At 39.3% G+C, this 17307-nt stretch overlaps 1 protein-coding gene across 1 annotated transcript in view; it reads right to left on the bottom strand.

Annotated features, from left to right (window-relative positions):
* LRPPRC (leucine rich pentatricopeptide repeat containing) overlaps positions 1-17307 on the bottom strand; it is a 127791-nt gene that overhangs the window by 95023 nt on the left and 15461 nt on the right. Inside the window, exons 3-11 of the mRNA XM_048482994.1 lie at positions 13714-13836; positions 11573-11694; positions 11434-11492; positions 9588-9674; positions 8171-8297; positions 6596-6740; positions 5177-5334; positions 4506-4611; positions 4308-4415 (exon numbers count right to left, since the gene is read on the bottom strand). Of these exons, the coding sequence (XP_048338951.1) occupies positions 4308-4415; positions 4506-4611; positions 5177-5334; positions 6596-6740; positions 8171-8297; positions 9588-9674; positions 11434-11492; positions 11573-11694; positions 13714-13836 (1035 nt within the window). The remainder of the gene's footprint in view (positions 1-4307; positions 4416-4505; positions 4612-5176; positions 5335-6595; positions 6741-8170; positions 8298-9587; positions 9675-11433; positions 11493-11572; positions 11695-13713; positions 13837-17307) is intronic.

Here is a 17307-nt window from a genome sequence, read left to right as displayed (position 1 = left end):
TACAGAACACAACAGACACAGGCTGATTCCGCATGGGCCAAAAACAGCGGTGTGAAAACGGTGTGAAAACAGTATAAACCCTTTTACACCGTTTTAAACCCTTTTACACCCTTTTCACATTGTTTTCATACTGCTGTTTTTGGTCCATGCAGAATCAGCCACAGATTCCCCCTTCCCAGTGCGGCTTTCTTCCATATCATTTCTGGTGGTCATCTGTCCCTTAGGAGTAGTTTTCTTGGTTGTGCTGATGTTTGCAGCTAGAAGGGGAAAGCGGCAAAAATCCCTTCTAAAAATTTTATACATTCACCCATCTTCACCTGATATGTGATCTGTCCTCAATGGCACAGATGATTAAAACATACAATAGAGAATTTTTGGCCACACAACACAACCTTTACAGCCTCGGAAGGCTATTCTGTCCCCTCATCCCCCCCCCCCCCCCGGTCAATATCATGCCAAAAAGTCAGTACAAACATCACTGATACTCAAAGCAGCTTATAATCACCTTCCCTTCCCCTCACCATAACAGACACCTTGTGAAGTACATGGCGCTGAGAAAAGTGTGACTGGCCCAAGGTCACCCAGCAGGCCTCATATGGAAGAGAGAGTGAAACAAACCCGGTTCTCTAGATTAGAGTCTGCTGCTCATGTGGAGGGGGGGGGGATCAAACCTGGATCTCCAGATTAAAGTCTGCTGCTCTTAATCACTTAAGGTTAAGCAAGTTCAGCTCTAGTTAGTGCTTGAATGGGAGACCACAAGGAATTACGAGTTTGCTGCCCAGAGGAAGGCAATGGCAAACCACCTCTGCTCATCTTGTGTCTTGAAGACCCCAATCGATCTCCAGAGGTCAGCTATAACTTGATGGTACTTTACACACACACATCCCACAGACACAATCACCTCAAACGTTAACTACAATGTTGACAACTGTACATCTGACTATGTCCAACTCCAACCTGGCCCTATCTCCAATGGAAAATAAAAGCAGCACAGGAAAACTTATCAAAATTACAAGCAAGGGATGAAGTCACACTTGCACATCCATGCTTGAAAACAGCTTTCCAAAGCTTGTTTTATACATGTCATCAGGTATGTTTTTTAAAGCACCTTCCCCTTGTAAGGGTTCCACATTGGTCAGCATTTCACTTGAACCAAGCTACTGAAATTCGTTGTAAAGTGGTGGCATACCAGCCTGGCTCATTCCCAAGCCATGAATTCACAGCATGCAATAATATTGCTGCAACCTAGTTTAAATGCAACTCAGATCAAGCAGATCCCCAAGTGGGAAAGTTCTTTTCATACTGCAGTTGTGATGTTCATAAGACTTTAGAGGAGCTCTGTGGCAGGAAGCCCCACACAGCACATGTGATTCAGCTTGAAATGATGTAGCAAGTAATAATGTAAATGGTTTAATCACCTCCTGAACACTGTGTAGGCCTTGGTGACCCTATAAGTATAGGAAGATGGGGTAAAAATCTTCTTAATAAATATATAAATAGTAAACCTTTAAGTTGCTTACCCTTACAATAAGCATGTGAGAGAGAACGATAACTTTTTTTACAGCTAAAGAACTGGAAGTGAGGGATAATGGCAAGCCCAAGGCCACACAGTATGTTCTAGACTAAGGAGCTATTTCAACCTAAGCCTCATAGGTTTCACATTCCACTAGTTACAAGGACATACCAAACATCAGATACATACATTGGCAAAAGAAAGATAATGGGTAAGTATTAGTCAAGACAATCAGACAACACAAGACCTACGTTGGTCAGAAATTGACTAATTCTTACAAGCCAGAAATATACAGAAAGGAACAAAGTGCTCTGTCCAAGTAAATTAGCGGTTAGCTACCACCAGATAGGATTTAGACAAGTGATGATATTCAGTGTGGGTATGGCATACCTAGGTTTTGTAACCCTGTGGTCTCATTTAATCTTTCACTGCAATTATCGGTATTTAAACTTATTTACATTAACTGAAAGCAAAAATATTTAGAAAATATAGTCTTAAGAGGTTTTCTAATAAAATTTTTTACATTATATATGCACATCCACCTCACTAAGTAGACTACAGAGTTAATGGATCTGCCCATATTTCTAGTGCTTGTGACACATTGTTCTAATCTAGACTATGGGAGGCTGATGGCAATGCATTCGTACCTGTGAGAGCCTACTTTCTGCTTTCAGAATTCTACCTTATGGACCTTTGTTCTGGCAGGTAATGACATTTAAAGGGGAACAAAACCACACTGTAAAATCCCAAACTGAATGCTGGAAAGGATCTGTACATAAAAAAGTGTTTTTGGCTTTTTTTTAAAGGGAGTTTGCCACAACAGTCTTCTCACCTGTTCTAATAGAGAGTTGTCTATACATAAACTTGCAACATTTACTTGCACTGTCAACCCAGATTAAAATGTAACCTATTCTTTTTCTGCTACCTACATGATAGATCAAATACTTTCTAAGCTTCTCCTCAGACGCATCAGCTGTCCATTTTACAGGCTGGTTTCTCTTCTACCATCTCCTGAAATATCATACATATTAATTCTAACATCAAAATAGCAGTGGACAAGAATATGCATTAAACCTGTCAGAAAGAAGAACATTTACATCGATAACATCACACTGAAAGCAATGCTCAAAGCTCATACATTAAGAGAGAGATTGGACAGCTAAAAGAATACTGGATGCTCCTGGTATGCACAGCTGGAGCTTTCACACTTGTCTTTTGAAGCTGTAAGTTCAAGTAAAAAGTTTTTCTAGGTTCATTACAAAGGTTTTATGAGCAGAACATTTATTGTGAGACAAAGATTTTCCTGTATGTTAGCAGAGATATCATTATTTCCTCTTCCTCTATTTGCAGCTCTTGTTTTTTGGGGGGCTTCTGGGGCAATGACAGACTTGTAACATAAAGAAATCTGCCACTGCCCCAATAACCACTGAAGACACAAACATTTCATTGCTTGTTCTTTTCACTCTTATCTTCAACAGCTGTACAAATGGTTGCGCTTCTAGAGACCACCACATCAGCAGCTAAACCATTCAGTTATGTAATACAGAAGTATTTTGCAGGGTGCCAATGGGCACATACATGGAAAAACCATGCCTTTTTCATGGATATAACAGAACTTTTGTTAAACATTTTGATCCAGAGTCTGTTCCAGAAATACTTTTGGTTTTTACAATACTCCTGATAACATTCCAGTATTGAAAAAGGTACTCAAAGAGAAAACTTGCAAAGTACTCAAAAGTATCATCAGGGACCTAAAGAGTTAATGAGAACAGAATATTGTTTTCTAAAGGTTCCTCTAAAAAGGGTTGACACACTTTTATAGCCAGAAACAATTAGGGAATACTTGTTTCAGCATTTCTTCTAAACTGGAACGTGACTGTATATTTAAAATAAAATTGCAATATGAACAACCTGCTAAAAGCACTTTTTTGTTGTTTGTGCATTTTGTTTGTCACCCAATGTCACACTAACAACTCTGCATCTCATTCTGAAGCACATTATACTGTGAGATAAGATGAAAAAGACAGTTTTTAATTTCCCCAAGGGGGAAGTACTTCTGTTAAAAGCATCTTTTTATGAGACCATTCTTTCTGAATTACCAATAATGCAAACCAAAGAATTAGATATTGTACTTTAAAATTTAATATTCGTTCAATTCTTATTCATATCTTATAGACATCCCCATGTGTAACAAGGAAAAGTGTGTGCTAAATGCTTAAGCCTACTTAAAAATCCAAAGATTGAACATTTCAGACCTTCAATCAGCACGCTGTCAGGTCATGATCACTCATTCAACAATTGAGGGGTTTTTTTACCTTTATTATTGTAACTAAGCTCACATTTAACTTATCACTGCACAGGAGCAAGAAAATCTCATCTCAGTTTTTTCAACTTTTACACCAAGGCTGCACAATGCACCTGACTTACTAGAAAGTTCCTTTGTTTGCAGTATTAGTATCTTATAAGAGCACAAGATCAGACTCACGTAACGCCAAGGATACATTAACTCACCAAGAACCTTGGCAACAACTCAACTATAATAATTCTCATCACTGTAGAGTTTTAAATTTAATAATATGAATACTATGAAATAATAAAATGACAATGAAAAACAATTTTCGAAAATTCTTTGCAACAGAGAGATTACTGCACACACAAACAACATGGTACTTTTGGGATGCTGCATGTATCGTAATGTAGGTAAGTTGTCTCATCTTTAGATTCATTGCTGGCTACAGCACACTTGTGTTAAAATAGTTTAATACTGAACAGGGATATGATTGGTCAAACTAACCTTGAACATTCTTCTCCTTCTGATGTTCAACCAGTAATGGCCAGAAATAGTGAGGTCTGACAGGTAAGCCTTCTTCTTTCATTATCTTCATCAGGTCAATTGCTAGAGCTTAAAAGGCCCAGAAAAATACAATGTTAACAAATTGGAAACTAGGTAGTAAATTTGCTAAAGAAACCAAAGAGATCATTTAAAAAGTACCAGTTTTCTTTGACTCCAACGCGGTATGCAGAGCAAAATGTAGGGGAGCAGTATGAAGGCTGGCTCCTTTCAACTCATCACAAAAATGTTTCAGCTTTGCTGCTGGCTGGAAGGAAGGAAGGAAATTTAATACAACAAATCACTAGTCAACTCACAGAGTGAAAAGTATGCTTCATGTACTCTTTATGAATAAACGCTGGCTCTTCCTGCCAAACCCAGAAGACACCCCAACCCGACGAACACCTGTGTTAGAATGGCCATGTTTCACTGATAGCAACTGCATAAGAGAAGCCAGCTGTCAGAGAACAAGGCAAAATAAGAGTCACAAAGTCAGCACCAGGAAGCCAGACACTAATGGTGCTGGACAAGATAGTTACAGAAAAACCTGCTTGTAACAAGAATTTCACAGGAGAATAACCTTGCCTCGATCTAAAGAGAAGAGATGTAGACTATCCACCTGGCAAACGAGTTAGAATGTACACTGAAAACGAGCTTTTCTATAAGTGCAGTTTTTAAAAATGACACATATTCTACAAGCACTCTTAGAACCACATACAAGGAACGGGGAGTGTTCTGAACGGCCCATGAGCTTCACAGAGTCTCAAGTCCCATTCTAACTAAGCCATAATTCATTTTAAAGTTCTTTACATGTCTGATGTCATTTCACATACCTTTTCCATATGTACACAATGCCGTAAGAAGAAATTGCCACGGTCTAAATTGTTTCCATTCTGGGTATCTAATGTTGACGTAGGAAATGACTTCAGAACTTGAAAAGCTGTGTCTTCGAAGCCTTGTGTAATTAAGCTGAGACTGAGATTCATGGCATCTAAATGTTTAAGTTAAGAAGAGTTGCATTCACATACAGGAAAAAATATTTTAAAGCAGTTGTAGCACATTTACTCAAAGGAACTTCTACTGTAGTCAGTAGTTTTCTCACAGGTAAGTGACTGCAACCTTAACCTACTTTTAGGTATCAATACAGTATCAGAATCAAAGTAAACAAGGAAGCAACTACAGTCCAGTTGTGAATTATGGCCAACAGATGAAGCAATCAATACTAACTTTCCGTGTTAGTGTGTACAATCTAATAACTACCGGTACTTCTTTATAATGAGGCTTGTGGCACAGACTCGTAAATGCTGAAGTACTGTGACTGAGTACATCACTCATTTATTTTTCATTGGACAACGCTAAAACACATCAGATTGTTCAAGACCTTAACTATTGCTAACAGGGAAATTAAATCGATAAGCAACTCAGACCGGTTAATGTGGAATGTTGGTCTAGTGCAAGAAAACCAGACTGTCCCATGCATAGAATTATTTTTTAAAAACTATTTACCATCGTAGTTATAAAGGTAAAGGTAGTCCCTATGCAAGAACTAGGTCATTAGTGAAGTCACATCATGAAGTTTACTGGGCAGACTATATTTATGCGTCTCCTACAGGAGAGAAAGGGGGATATAAATCCAAACTCTTCTTCTTCTTCTACCTTCTGCAGTCATCTGCATTTTTCCCTCAGCAAGGTAGGTACTCATTTTACCAACTTCAAAAGGATGGAAGGGTGAGTCGCCCTTGAGCCAGCTTCCCAAAATGGACCTTGATTGAACTCAGATGATGAGCAGAGCTTTGACCGCAGCATTGCAGCTTACCACTCTGTACCATGGAGCTCATTATAAAGCAGGAGTTATACTCTACATTTATTAAACACTATTCTCATATGCCGCAATGTAACAAATAAGATCGTAAGAGTTCAGATTTCTACATTTTAATACCGCCAAGACTACATAAATCATGGTGGTGATCAAGCCACAAATAAAGTAAAATTATGACAGAGTTTATACATTAATACATATATTTTGACAAGTTCAATAAAAGTATTTACTGAAACAGTGTAACACATTTTAACATAGTGGTATTACTTTCAAAATTAATTTGAAAGTGCTATTTTAAATACACTTCTATTCAATGGTTTTTACCTGAGCTTACCAAATAGGATGCATCATTAAATAAGTGAACTTAAATTCCCATTAATCCACTGTCAGAAGAATAATACACTAAACAAATTTCCCTTTGCTGAATTATTACCTGGAATGTATCCTCGGTCATGTCGCATTTTCTCCAAAATATTTTCCACATACTGAGGATACCCAGCCTTAGTAAGAGTAGCAATGATGTCCATCAAATCCCTGTCCAAAGGGTAATTATCAGCCTTCTCAATATTTTCCAGGATCTGTCACAGGAGAACAAATAGAATATTAAATCACTATTATAGATCTCCAATCACCACAATATGACATTTTGGCCTGTAAAAAAGTCATTGGACTGACCCCTTTGAAGAGATCATACCTAAAAGGATGGAATCTAGTTTGGTTTCAGAATAATTTTTAATATTGCTAATATTGTTTTACTAATTTTCCTGTGAGAATACCTTTGGCATTTTCCAAAAACTATTCACTGGAACCATAACATAGTGGCAGAGATAACCCCTTTAAGCAATAAGTATGTTCTAAGATCATCATATTCATTCTTTACACCAGCCCATGAGACAGGATCACCGTAGTAATTGCTATTGAGACAAAAGGACATTCAAAAGCTTCTGGAAAATCAGAAATATTATTGCTTTGTTCTTCATCTGGCATTGTAAAATGAGTATTGGGGAGGGAGGGGGAGAGAGGTCATGTTTGGCACAATGGTCTCTTTAGATCAAGGTTCCATTCCAGTAGGAAGGTGAAGTGAGGGGAAAGTTATTTAGAATATGTTGGCATTTGTCCTTCAAAGGAACTTACATGTAGTTGTTGAGAAAATAAATTCAGGAACAGTGTCCTTTGTGGATTAACATTAACTACTGATAAACTGAAGTTTTAAAAGTATGCAGATAACATTAAATCCATGAAAAAATATGCCCACCTTCAAAAGAGTTTAAGTTTAACTAGATCACAAATCTGGCTGCTAAACCTCAATGGCTACACAGTAACTCTTGCTCAATCCACAGGACAGCCTCCTCCCTTCTCCAACACTAATGTCAAAAAAATGTGTCATATGATTCATAAATGTGAACTGACAAGCACAAGGAATTCAGCATGTACAGAACTCTGCATTGATTTATAGTTTTTAGAGCATTTCTAATGTGAATTAAAGGTAGTAGAGCCACCAAGAATGCCAACCTGGGAAGCCCCTGGTTAAGCAGACTCAGGAAAGCAATAACTAGGTTGTCTCAGCCTACCAGGCAACACAGAATTGTAGGGTATCATATTTTCTGTTAAATTGGTATTATTACTTGCATTGGTATGGAAAGAGATAAAAAGTAGCTATTAGAAGGAGGAGGAGGAGGAGGAGGAGGAGTTTGGATTTATATCCCCCCTTTCTCTCCTGCAGGAGACTCAAAGGGGCTTACAATCTCCTTGCCCTTCCCCCCTCACAACAAACACCCTGTGAGGTGGGTGGGGCTGAGAGAGCTCCAAGAAGCTGTGACTAGCCCAAGGTCACCCAGCTGGCGTGTGTGAGAGTGCACAGGCTAATCTGAATTCCCCAGATAAGCCTCCACAGCTCAGGCGGCAGAGCTGGGAATCAAACCCGGTTCCTCCAGATTAGATACACGAGCTCTTAACCTCCTACGCCAATTTCAGGTAGAATCGCAGTTGTGCAAACTGCATCCATTACCTCTTCAATTTTGTTTATGTCCCCTCTCTCAGCATATGCGTTCAGTAATGAGACATAAGTGTCCAGACCAGGTTCGATTCCAGCATCTTTCATCACAGAAAGGATATTTTCTGCATTCTCCATATCTCTAAATTGTTGAGGGAAGAAAACATATTTCAGTGATTGAAGCACATTTTAATAAGGTTGCAAATACAACATTATGTATGGATCAAGACTGTTTCTCCTTTCCTGATTTAAAAAAAAAGTTTTATGCTGTTTCTCAGTATGCTTGTGGTGGTTTACAATATGAGATGTGTGTTTTTGCGTGTGTGTAAAAAAAAAAAAAGATAAAACAATACAAGAACTGAGGTGATGTGGTTTCCGGGCTGTATGGCCGTGTTCTAGCTTACAGCCTGAAAACCACACAGCACCCCAGTGATTCCGACCGTGAAAGCCTTTGACAATACAAATACAAAAACTAACCTAAATAAAAGTATAAATAAAAGTGTTAAACTTAACAAAAAATAATTAATGGACTGAACAATCTGGTATAGACAAGACAACATATCAGGAGGATGGGGACATATCTATTAAAAGTCAATTGGAAGAAAAAACTCTTGGCTGGAGCTGAAAGCCTCTAGTGATGGCATCAGATTTTAGAGAGGGGGGAAAGCCCTGAAAAACTGGGCAGCAGCCACTGTGAAGACTGTATATGCCACAGTCACCTCAATTCAGAAGACAGGGGAGAAAGGGGGGAGGGGCAAGAAAGGTCTGCCATGAAAATCAAACAATGCCCAGGAGCAAGGTTATTAGTAGCCAGGATTTCACTGTGTAGTCTAAACCAGCACAAAGGTTGAAAGCAGCATTTTTTATTGGGTGCAAAAGGAAGGGGCAACTGGGGAACATTTTTCAACACTGAAGTAATATGCTGCCTATAGTCCCCATCCCAGCCACCAATCTTGCTGCTACATTTCAGGCCATCTTCAGGAGCAGTCCCACACAAGAGAATGGTACAGCAAACTTAGAACCATGATTACAGCCAACCACATAAACTACAACTCAGAATAATACTTTATACAACAAAATTTTATAAAATAGCTGCAAAAAAAAGGTAACAAATGGAGCAAATAAACAGGACTGGAAATACTGCAACTATGGACAGCTATTTACAGAATCAGAAAAAGCAAAGAACTATACAAGAGGTGATGTTCCAAATCCAAAATGGTGGTAATCATAAGAGAATAAAGATCTATGAGGACCAGAAGACCCATGAAGACCAAACACCCCTGTAGGAGGGCAAGTAGCAAAATCATTGAACTAGCATGCAACCCTACACGCTCAAGAGATTCATACACCCAAATCTCAAGATTATGGGTCAAATGCACATAGTGTTGTACTGAACAATTAATTCCATTAATATCAAGCATAAAATCATTACCCAGATCTTGCATGGCCTGTCACAAGGGCACTGAATACAGACTCTGTGATTGGGAGTTCTTTGCTCTTCATGAAAGAAAGAATATGGCTGTAGGATGGAAAATAAAGTTATCTATACTCATTTTTGGAAATACAAGAAATTCAATATTATATCATATTATAAACTGTATTATGTATTTACACGTAAGAGTAAATGCAGGAGATCTGCATACTGCATGTCATGTAGTTGACACAGCTAACAAATTTAAAATCTGATTTCAAGTTTAATATCATCAGGGTGCATTTAAGCTGTAAAATATTTTTTCCCTTTATTAAAACAGACAAAATAAAAACAAGGGTCTAAAACACAAATTACTAAACACATCAAGAAAAAAATATACTAGCTTGAACTAACTGTTCATTCTGGGGAAAAAACCCCCCAGTTTTTCAATTTTTAAAGACTTTTCAGCCACGTAATAGACAGAATCGTTTATTCAGATGAAAGCACTTTGTCAGTTTCTCCAACTATTCCTTCTTCTTTGGGATTATATTTTTCTTCCAATTCTAGGCAAGTATTAACCTTGCTGATGTTATTGCATTAAGCACAAATTCATGACCTTTTTTTGGAAGGAAATTTAAGCAATTCAACAAGGGGATAATTGTAAATTTTCCTTATACCCTGAAAGATCACCATATCAATCATGTTCCAGCATTCTATACTCTGTCCCACCGAAAGATAAAAATGAGGTTCTGCACTGTTCAGAGGAAGTAAAAGTAGTGTGCCTCCACTGTGGAAAAAAAATCCTGATATTCAAATGGCTGCTGCAGATAAAACCACCTGTATCTGGAACCCCTTGGGCTATCACAACGATTTTAACTACATTCTGCTCAGTGGCCCCTGAGGTTTCTCCATTAATCTTTTTTTATCAACCCCTTCCCCAATTTTTCCATAATGACCACCACAGGTAAAAACACCTGTATCTCTGGAATCCCTTAGGTCAGGGGTAGGGAACCTGCGGCTCTCCAGATGTTCAGGAACTACAATTCCCATCAGCCGCCACCACAGTTGGTAGGCTGATGGGAATTGTAGTTCCTGAACATCTGGAGAGCCGCAGGTTCCCTACCCCTGCCTTAGGTTATCACAGCGGTTTTAGTTGAATTCTGCTTGGGGTCACCTGGGGATTCTTCTCTACCCATTGGTTTTTCAAAAGTCAACCCTTCCAATTTTATTATTTTTTCCTGGTTCCCTAAGATGTCTACCACCTCCTTTCAATACAAAGAAGGTCCATGAAGTGGCCACGGATTAATTCAACATTGAGGTTCTTTCTGTCTGTGAGACAAGGTATACCACTCTGCTGAATTCCCATCACAAATGTATACTAGCCGTTCAGTATATCCAACAATTTTCTTTCAGCCTCTTGATTTTTTTTTGCCAAAGGATAGGGTGACAGGTGCCACTGATTTAACATTTTTATTAAATTTTCTTTGGCAAAGTTGTTTCTAAAAAGTGTTAAATGACTTCTTAACAAGAATGCTCAAATATCTGGATTTACTGGGGCTTTCACTTCTTTTGTCCAGGTTTTGCAAAAAAAAATTATGCTGTTTACTGTCAACCTCCAATAGATGATTACAAATCTTAGAGAGTAAGATTTCACCAGCTAATGCTGATTTTTCAAAACCTGTCACCTGGGTTCTTACTTCTTCTTTACTTAGAAGCATTTGTAAGAAATTTTTAATCTGTAAATACCAGAACCAAAGAATCTGCCCACTGATTAAAGATGATGAGTCTGCAAAGGCGGTAACTGCTGATTGGAGACTAAAAATCAGACACTCCCAAATATTCCCAAATTAAAATATTTAAACAGTACCTGGCACCATCAATATCTCCCTTACTGCAATAGGCAGCAATCAATCGCTGGTATGTCACCTGCAAAACAAAGTGAAAATCAGAAATAGTATCTATCCAATAATAGTGAGAAACGGATGATGTGTTTTTGAAGTACTTACTCGATTGGGCTGAATATTAGCTTCTTCCATTTTTGTTAAGAATTCAGTTGGAGAGAATGCGTGTTCATTCTGAAGGTAGACTTTTAGCAAAGCATTGTAATGGCTTACATCATATACAACACCTAAAAATTATAAAAAATACAAAAACAATTCAAATTCAGTATGATAAAATAATCTGATACAACAAAGATGACTGTGAAGAATGGAGACAGACTGTATGTTCCAAGTTAAAACAAATAACAGTTTAAAAAAAAATAAGTTTTCAAAGAGAAAAAACAAAAATATGTAACAACCTATTAGAAAACTTCTACTTAACAGAAGAGAACATTTGCATTCTCCTTAACATACATAACATATTCTTTCTTTATATAATTTCATACCTAAAGAAATACATTGAATATCCTAATTTACTATGAAAAACAAGGGGTAAAACTAGTTTATTAAGTAAAGAAATTATCCTTTTTACTATAGTTCTGCTATGAAGCCATATTCTTTATATAAAATTATATCAACTTGAAAGTGATATTACCAATGTCTATACATCTTTGTGGCGTTCCCCCTCCTCACCTAGGCCTTTGGGCGGTGTATCCTTCCCTCCTGCCCTAACCTGGGGGTTGGTCTCCCCAGACGATGACTCTTCCCATTGGCCCAAGGGGTCAAGAGACAACCGTGCCCACAAAGCACTGGGTGTACGGGGTAGCCCTCACCCATGCCACCCTCCTACTAGTAAGTCTGCCTGCCTCCCTTCCCCGCCTGGCTTGAGCCCAGCACCTCCCTCTCCTTGTTGCTTCACAGGGAGAGGAGTTTCCAGGGGTTTGTCTCTCCCCCCTGTGGCCTCACAGGAGAGGTGTTTACTGCTTGTGTGAAAGACTCCCACCCTGTTACTGCACAGGGTGGGAACCAGCCTGAACCGTGGTCTGGGATCTGACAGGGGGTCTGGGTTTCAGGGTTCTCCTCTCTCCTTCGCACTTCCCACCATGGAGCTATCCCCTTCTCTTGGCTGTTCACACCACCACCCACATTTCCTGCTGCTGCGGCAGCTCTTGACTCTCTCTTTCCCACTTCCTTATATACCTTCTGCCCTCTCATTCTTCTTCCTCCTCCCAGCTGCTTCTCCAGCCCATCTTTTGCAGCTGCCTCAGCTGTGGAAGGGCGGGCCCTGCCTGGTCTGACCTGCTCCTCCAGCCTATCACCCCCATTTGGTTCAGCTGTGGGCTTGCTGGGCCTACATCTCTCTCTTCCCTGCCTTCCTCTCTGACCACGGCTTCTAAGGCTTCAAGAGGCTCCTCTGCAGCCTTTCCATCTCCTGCTGTGTCAGCCTGTGTGTGACCCAGCGGGGCAAGTCCGCTGCAGCTGAGCCAGGACAATTTTCTCTACATAAATGATCTATAATAATTACTAAACTGTGTATCTATAGGTTATAGAATCATAGAGTTGGAAGAGACCACAAAGAAGAGACCCCCTGCTATGCAGGAACACACATTCAAAGCACCCCTAACAGATGGCCATCCAGCCTCTGTTTAAAAACCTCCAAAGAAGGAGACTCCACAACTCTCTGAGGCAGTGAATTCCACTGTCGAACAGCCCTGACGGTCAGGAAGTTCAGTCACCTTGGTCACCATTGTCATTAAATGATTCCAAAGTGATATATTTTATACTTGACGTTATTTTCTGAGAAAACCTTATGGATACTATTATTTCTAGAACTATTACTAGTAGTATTAATTAATAGTTTAATTAATTAGTAGTATTAGTTAATAGTAGTATTAGTTAATAGTAGTATTAGCTGGGGGGCCCAGGTATGGTTAAGAAAATTGATCTAGTAACTTGGCAACATTTTAAAATTGCATTGTTAAGCCCATATACACACACACACATATAAACACACATGTACATAAATGTGAAGTAATCTGAACAAAAAAAGATTTGGTTTTACTGAAAGCATCCCTAGATGTTAACCTGACTCTCTTAATTTTTAAAAAATGCAGAGATAGAACAGCTGAATACACCAGTATCCCAAGGATACCTTATCAGATGGTTAATACACAGTAGCACAAAAATTATACTAACTTCTACTATGAAAGAATATAACAGCAGCTAAAACAGCCATATATTTCCCATATAAAACAGAGAAAACATACCCAGATTTTTCAGTTTGGTCCATATAGAATGGGCAAGTTCTGTTCGATTTGCTGGATTCAGTTCAGGCAACAAGGAACCACAGCTTCTCAACAACAGCAGGGCCTGATTACTACTTGGAAGCCCTGAAATGGAACAATGTATTTAAAGGAGCACTATTAGCAGCAATATACACAGGCTATTGAATTAATCTAGAAAGTACGCTAATATAACTTTCAAAACTGTATGAGACCTTGCTTACCTTTTGAAATTTATGGACAAACTATCCACACTGTCCCTTGGTAAATGTAGACCCTGTATCGCGCAAAGATTATTGTCAATACTCGATGTGTCGAGATGTTAGGGACTACAGTTCACCATCATCCCTGCTGTGGCATGATGTTGGCAGGGGGACAGGAACCCTGTAGTCCATGTCTGGAAGGCTGCGCACAGTTTGACACATATGCTGTATCGGGTCATTACGGACCCATGGGGTGAAAATACGTTACATTTCACTAGGCAAATTTTGCTTAAGGGGTAGTTTATTATTGCCTTCCACAGTTATCTACATTTCCCCCCAATGATCTGGGTACTCATTTTACCAACCTGGGAGGATGGAAGGCAAAGCCAACCGTGAGTCGGCTCCTGAAACCAACTTTCATTGGGATCGAACTCAGATAGCGAGCAGAGCTTTAACTGCAGTACTTCAGATTAGCACTTAGTGTCATGGGGATCTTGATAGTGAGCAATAAAAGCAGCAGCTCTAACCCAAGCTTTTCAGCACAAAGGATGTTCCAGTTTGGAGGGCCAGAAGAATTTGCATGTATATAGGCATTTACTACATGTTTGGCAAGTTACATTTGAACAAAAAATTCACTTCTAGTTTTGAAGTATTGTCAAATAATAGTCTGGCACCACATGAACAAAATCTTGTGCTCTTCTTCCCCACTCCTCCCATGCTGAGACTCCATTAAGAACTTCCACTTTAGCCGCAAATCATACTTTGTTGGTTGCAAACCAGTTTCTAACAGTAACTTGCACTTCTGATTTGGATGGCAAGCACAAATCATAAGTTGCTGCTTCAAGAGGAAGTAATTAACTTGACCTAAAATTGTTGGGGAGAGGAGTAATAGAAGCATGCAAGAGAAACATAGTGCCAGCACAAGGTTAGTCATTATGTACGAACCAACGTATTTTGCTCTTTGCGTTGATGGAACTTTTTAATGGCTTGGGGAAAACAGTGGCTTGTTTTAGACTAGTGCATAGGCAAAGCAAAATATCTGTAGATTGGTTGAGCCCTAGTGAAATCTTAATGGAGCAACTATGCTATATTAGATATGCAAAAACCCTGCGGGAAACCCCCAAGAATGTTGGCGAATACTAGAAAAACCACAATGAAATATTTCGATTTTTAACCTTTTCAAAAATTGTTTCTGTGGCTTAATGGTACAAATGTATGCTGCCACATTTAACACTGGGATCCTGTTAACATAGTGATTGCATGTGGCCTAAGCTTTTGTACATCAAATAAAGTGCACCCCCCCCCCCATCCACCAGTGGTGGGATCCAAAAATTTTAGTAACAGGTTCCCATGGTAGTGGGATTCAAACATTCCGGGGGCAGGGCATTCCTGGGCGGGGTTGTGGCAAGGACACAGCCGCTGCGCCAGTCCTTGGGCGGGAAACGAATGCACACAGGCGCAGGGTGCCATGCAAGCCAGTGCACCTCCTGCTAGACTACTTCAAGTTCTGTGCGCTACTGCTGAGAGGAGGGTGTAACTAAGGCAAAAATCACATGGCAAAACTACCCACCAGTGAACCCCTCCTCAAGGCACACAATAACAGTGGTAATCACCTCGGGAACCTGTGAGAACCTGCTGGATCCCACCTCTACCATCCACTCACCACCCACACATATACATAAAAGTGAAACTTGTTTCGAACTTGGATTCCAGAATATGAATACGTGTGTGTGTATATACATGTACATATGCACACCCCCACACACACCCAGTGGCTGGTCTAGCATATCAAGTTTATACCACAAGTATGACGGAATGACAGGGGTGACCATTTCTCAGAGACGCTTTACAAATGTACATACATTGCCCAAGGTGAACCAAGTTACCGTTACATAATGAAGACAACCACTCCGCAAATTTAAAATACATAGCAGAATTGGGAACAAGGAAGGTACTCTACACAACACAACACACAACTTATTACAATGAACTGATGGAAGCAGCAGAGCAGACCTACATCACCATAACCCCACAATGAAATCCTATACGTTAATCTTTATTTATATTCAGTAGATACTGAGCAATGTCTTCTGATCGCTACAAGAGAACACAAGGCCTAGAAAAAAGAACTTTATTTAAAATAACTGAACAGCAAAGTTCACTTTTCATTATTACAATTTAGAAACAAACACGTTGCTTGCCCCACTTTTACAGGCAACAGCCTAATGACTTTAAAGCCTACTTCAATTAAATATTCCCTGCCTATGCTACCTATCAGTCTATGAAGCTAACTGAATACATAAGTCAGAAGAATAAGAATTGTGCTTCGTAATGCTAAATACAAAAGAACAGACAGCAGATGATTACTACATCAAGTCAAACTACATGGCTGTCATTAACACCAATGTTTGGTATAAAGCAAATTCTCCATCACACCACACTAGGCATCTTAATTTCTCACAGTCTTTGCAACTTGTAGAGTACTTACAGGAGAGATCTATACATGCAGTGTCAAGGGGGAGTTACCACTGATTAACAACTTTGTAATTAACAACTTTGCAGTCTAACTTTTACTCTGTAAAATATTATTTACATCATTTATACCCTGCCTTTCTTTTCAACAGAAACCCAAAGTAGCTTACACCCCTCTCCTCTTTTCCATTTTATCCTCACAACAACCCTGTGAGGTAGGATAGGTTAACAATATGCCAACTGGCCGAAGGTCATCCTCGGGGAGGGGCTGTGGTTGAGTATCTGGCAGAGCATCTGCTTGGCATGCAGAAAGCCCCAGATTGAGAATATAAGAAAAGTCCTGCTGGTCTGAGACCAAGGGATCACCCTAAGTCCAGCCTTCCTGTCCTGAAGGAAGTGGCTAAACACCAGTTTCTCTGCAGATTCAACAACAGAACATAGTGGCCAAGGCCTTTCCATGATGTTGTCTCCCAGTACTAGGATTAAGAGGTTGACTGAACATGGATGTTCCCTTTAGTTACCAGGGCTAGTAGCCACTAATAGACCTTTCCTCCATGAATCAATCTAAAGCTGTTTATGCCTGTGCTACCTGACCTGGACAGTCCAGGCTAATCTGGTCTGGTCAGATCTCAGAAGCTGTACAGGTTTGACCATGTCAAGTATTTGGATGGGAGACCTCCAAGGAATATCAGGATCATGACACAGAGGTAAGCAACAGCAAACAACCTCTTCATACCTATATCTATAATAAATTACATAAATCATTTTAAAACATCATAGATATGAATAAACAGAACAGGAAAAAATAAAATAGATTCAAAACAGTAATTAAAATTAAGATTAAGAGAGAGAAAAAAGATTGTACATATAATGTTAGCTAAAATCAATAAATAATTATTAATGG

Source organism: Sphaerodactylus townsendi, linkage group LG01 (genome assembly GCF_021028975.2).
Source record: "Sphaerodactylus townsendi isolate TG3544 linkage group LG01, MPM_Stown_v2.3, whole genome shotgun sequence".
NCBI classification, from domain to species: Eukaryota; Metazoa; Chordata; class Lepidosauria; order Squamata; family Sphaerodactylidae; genus Sphaerodactylus; species Sphaerodactylus townsendi.
This window is presented reverse-complemented; position numbering and strand designations above follow the sequence as displayed.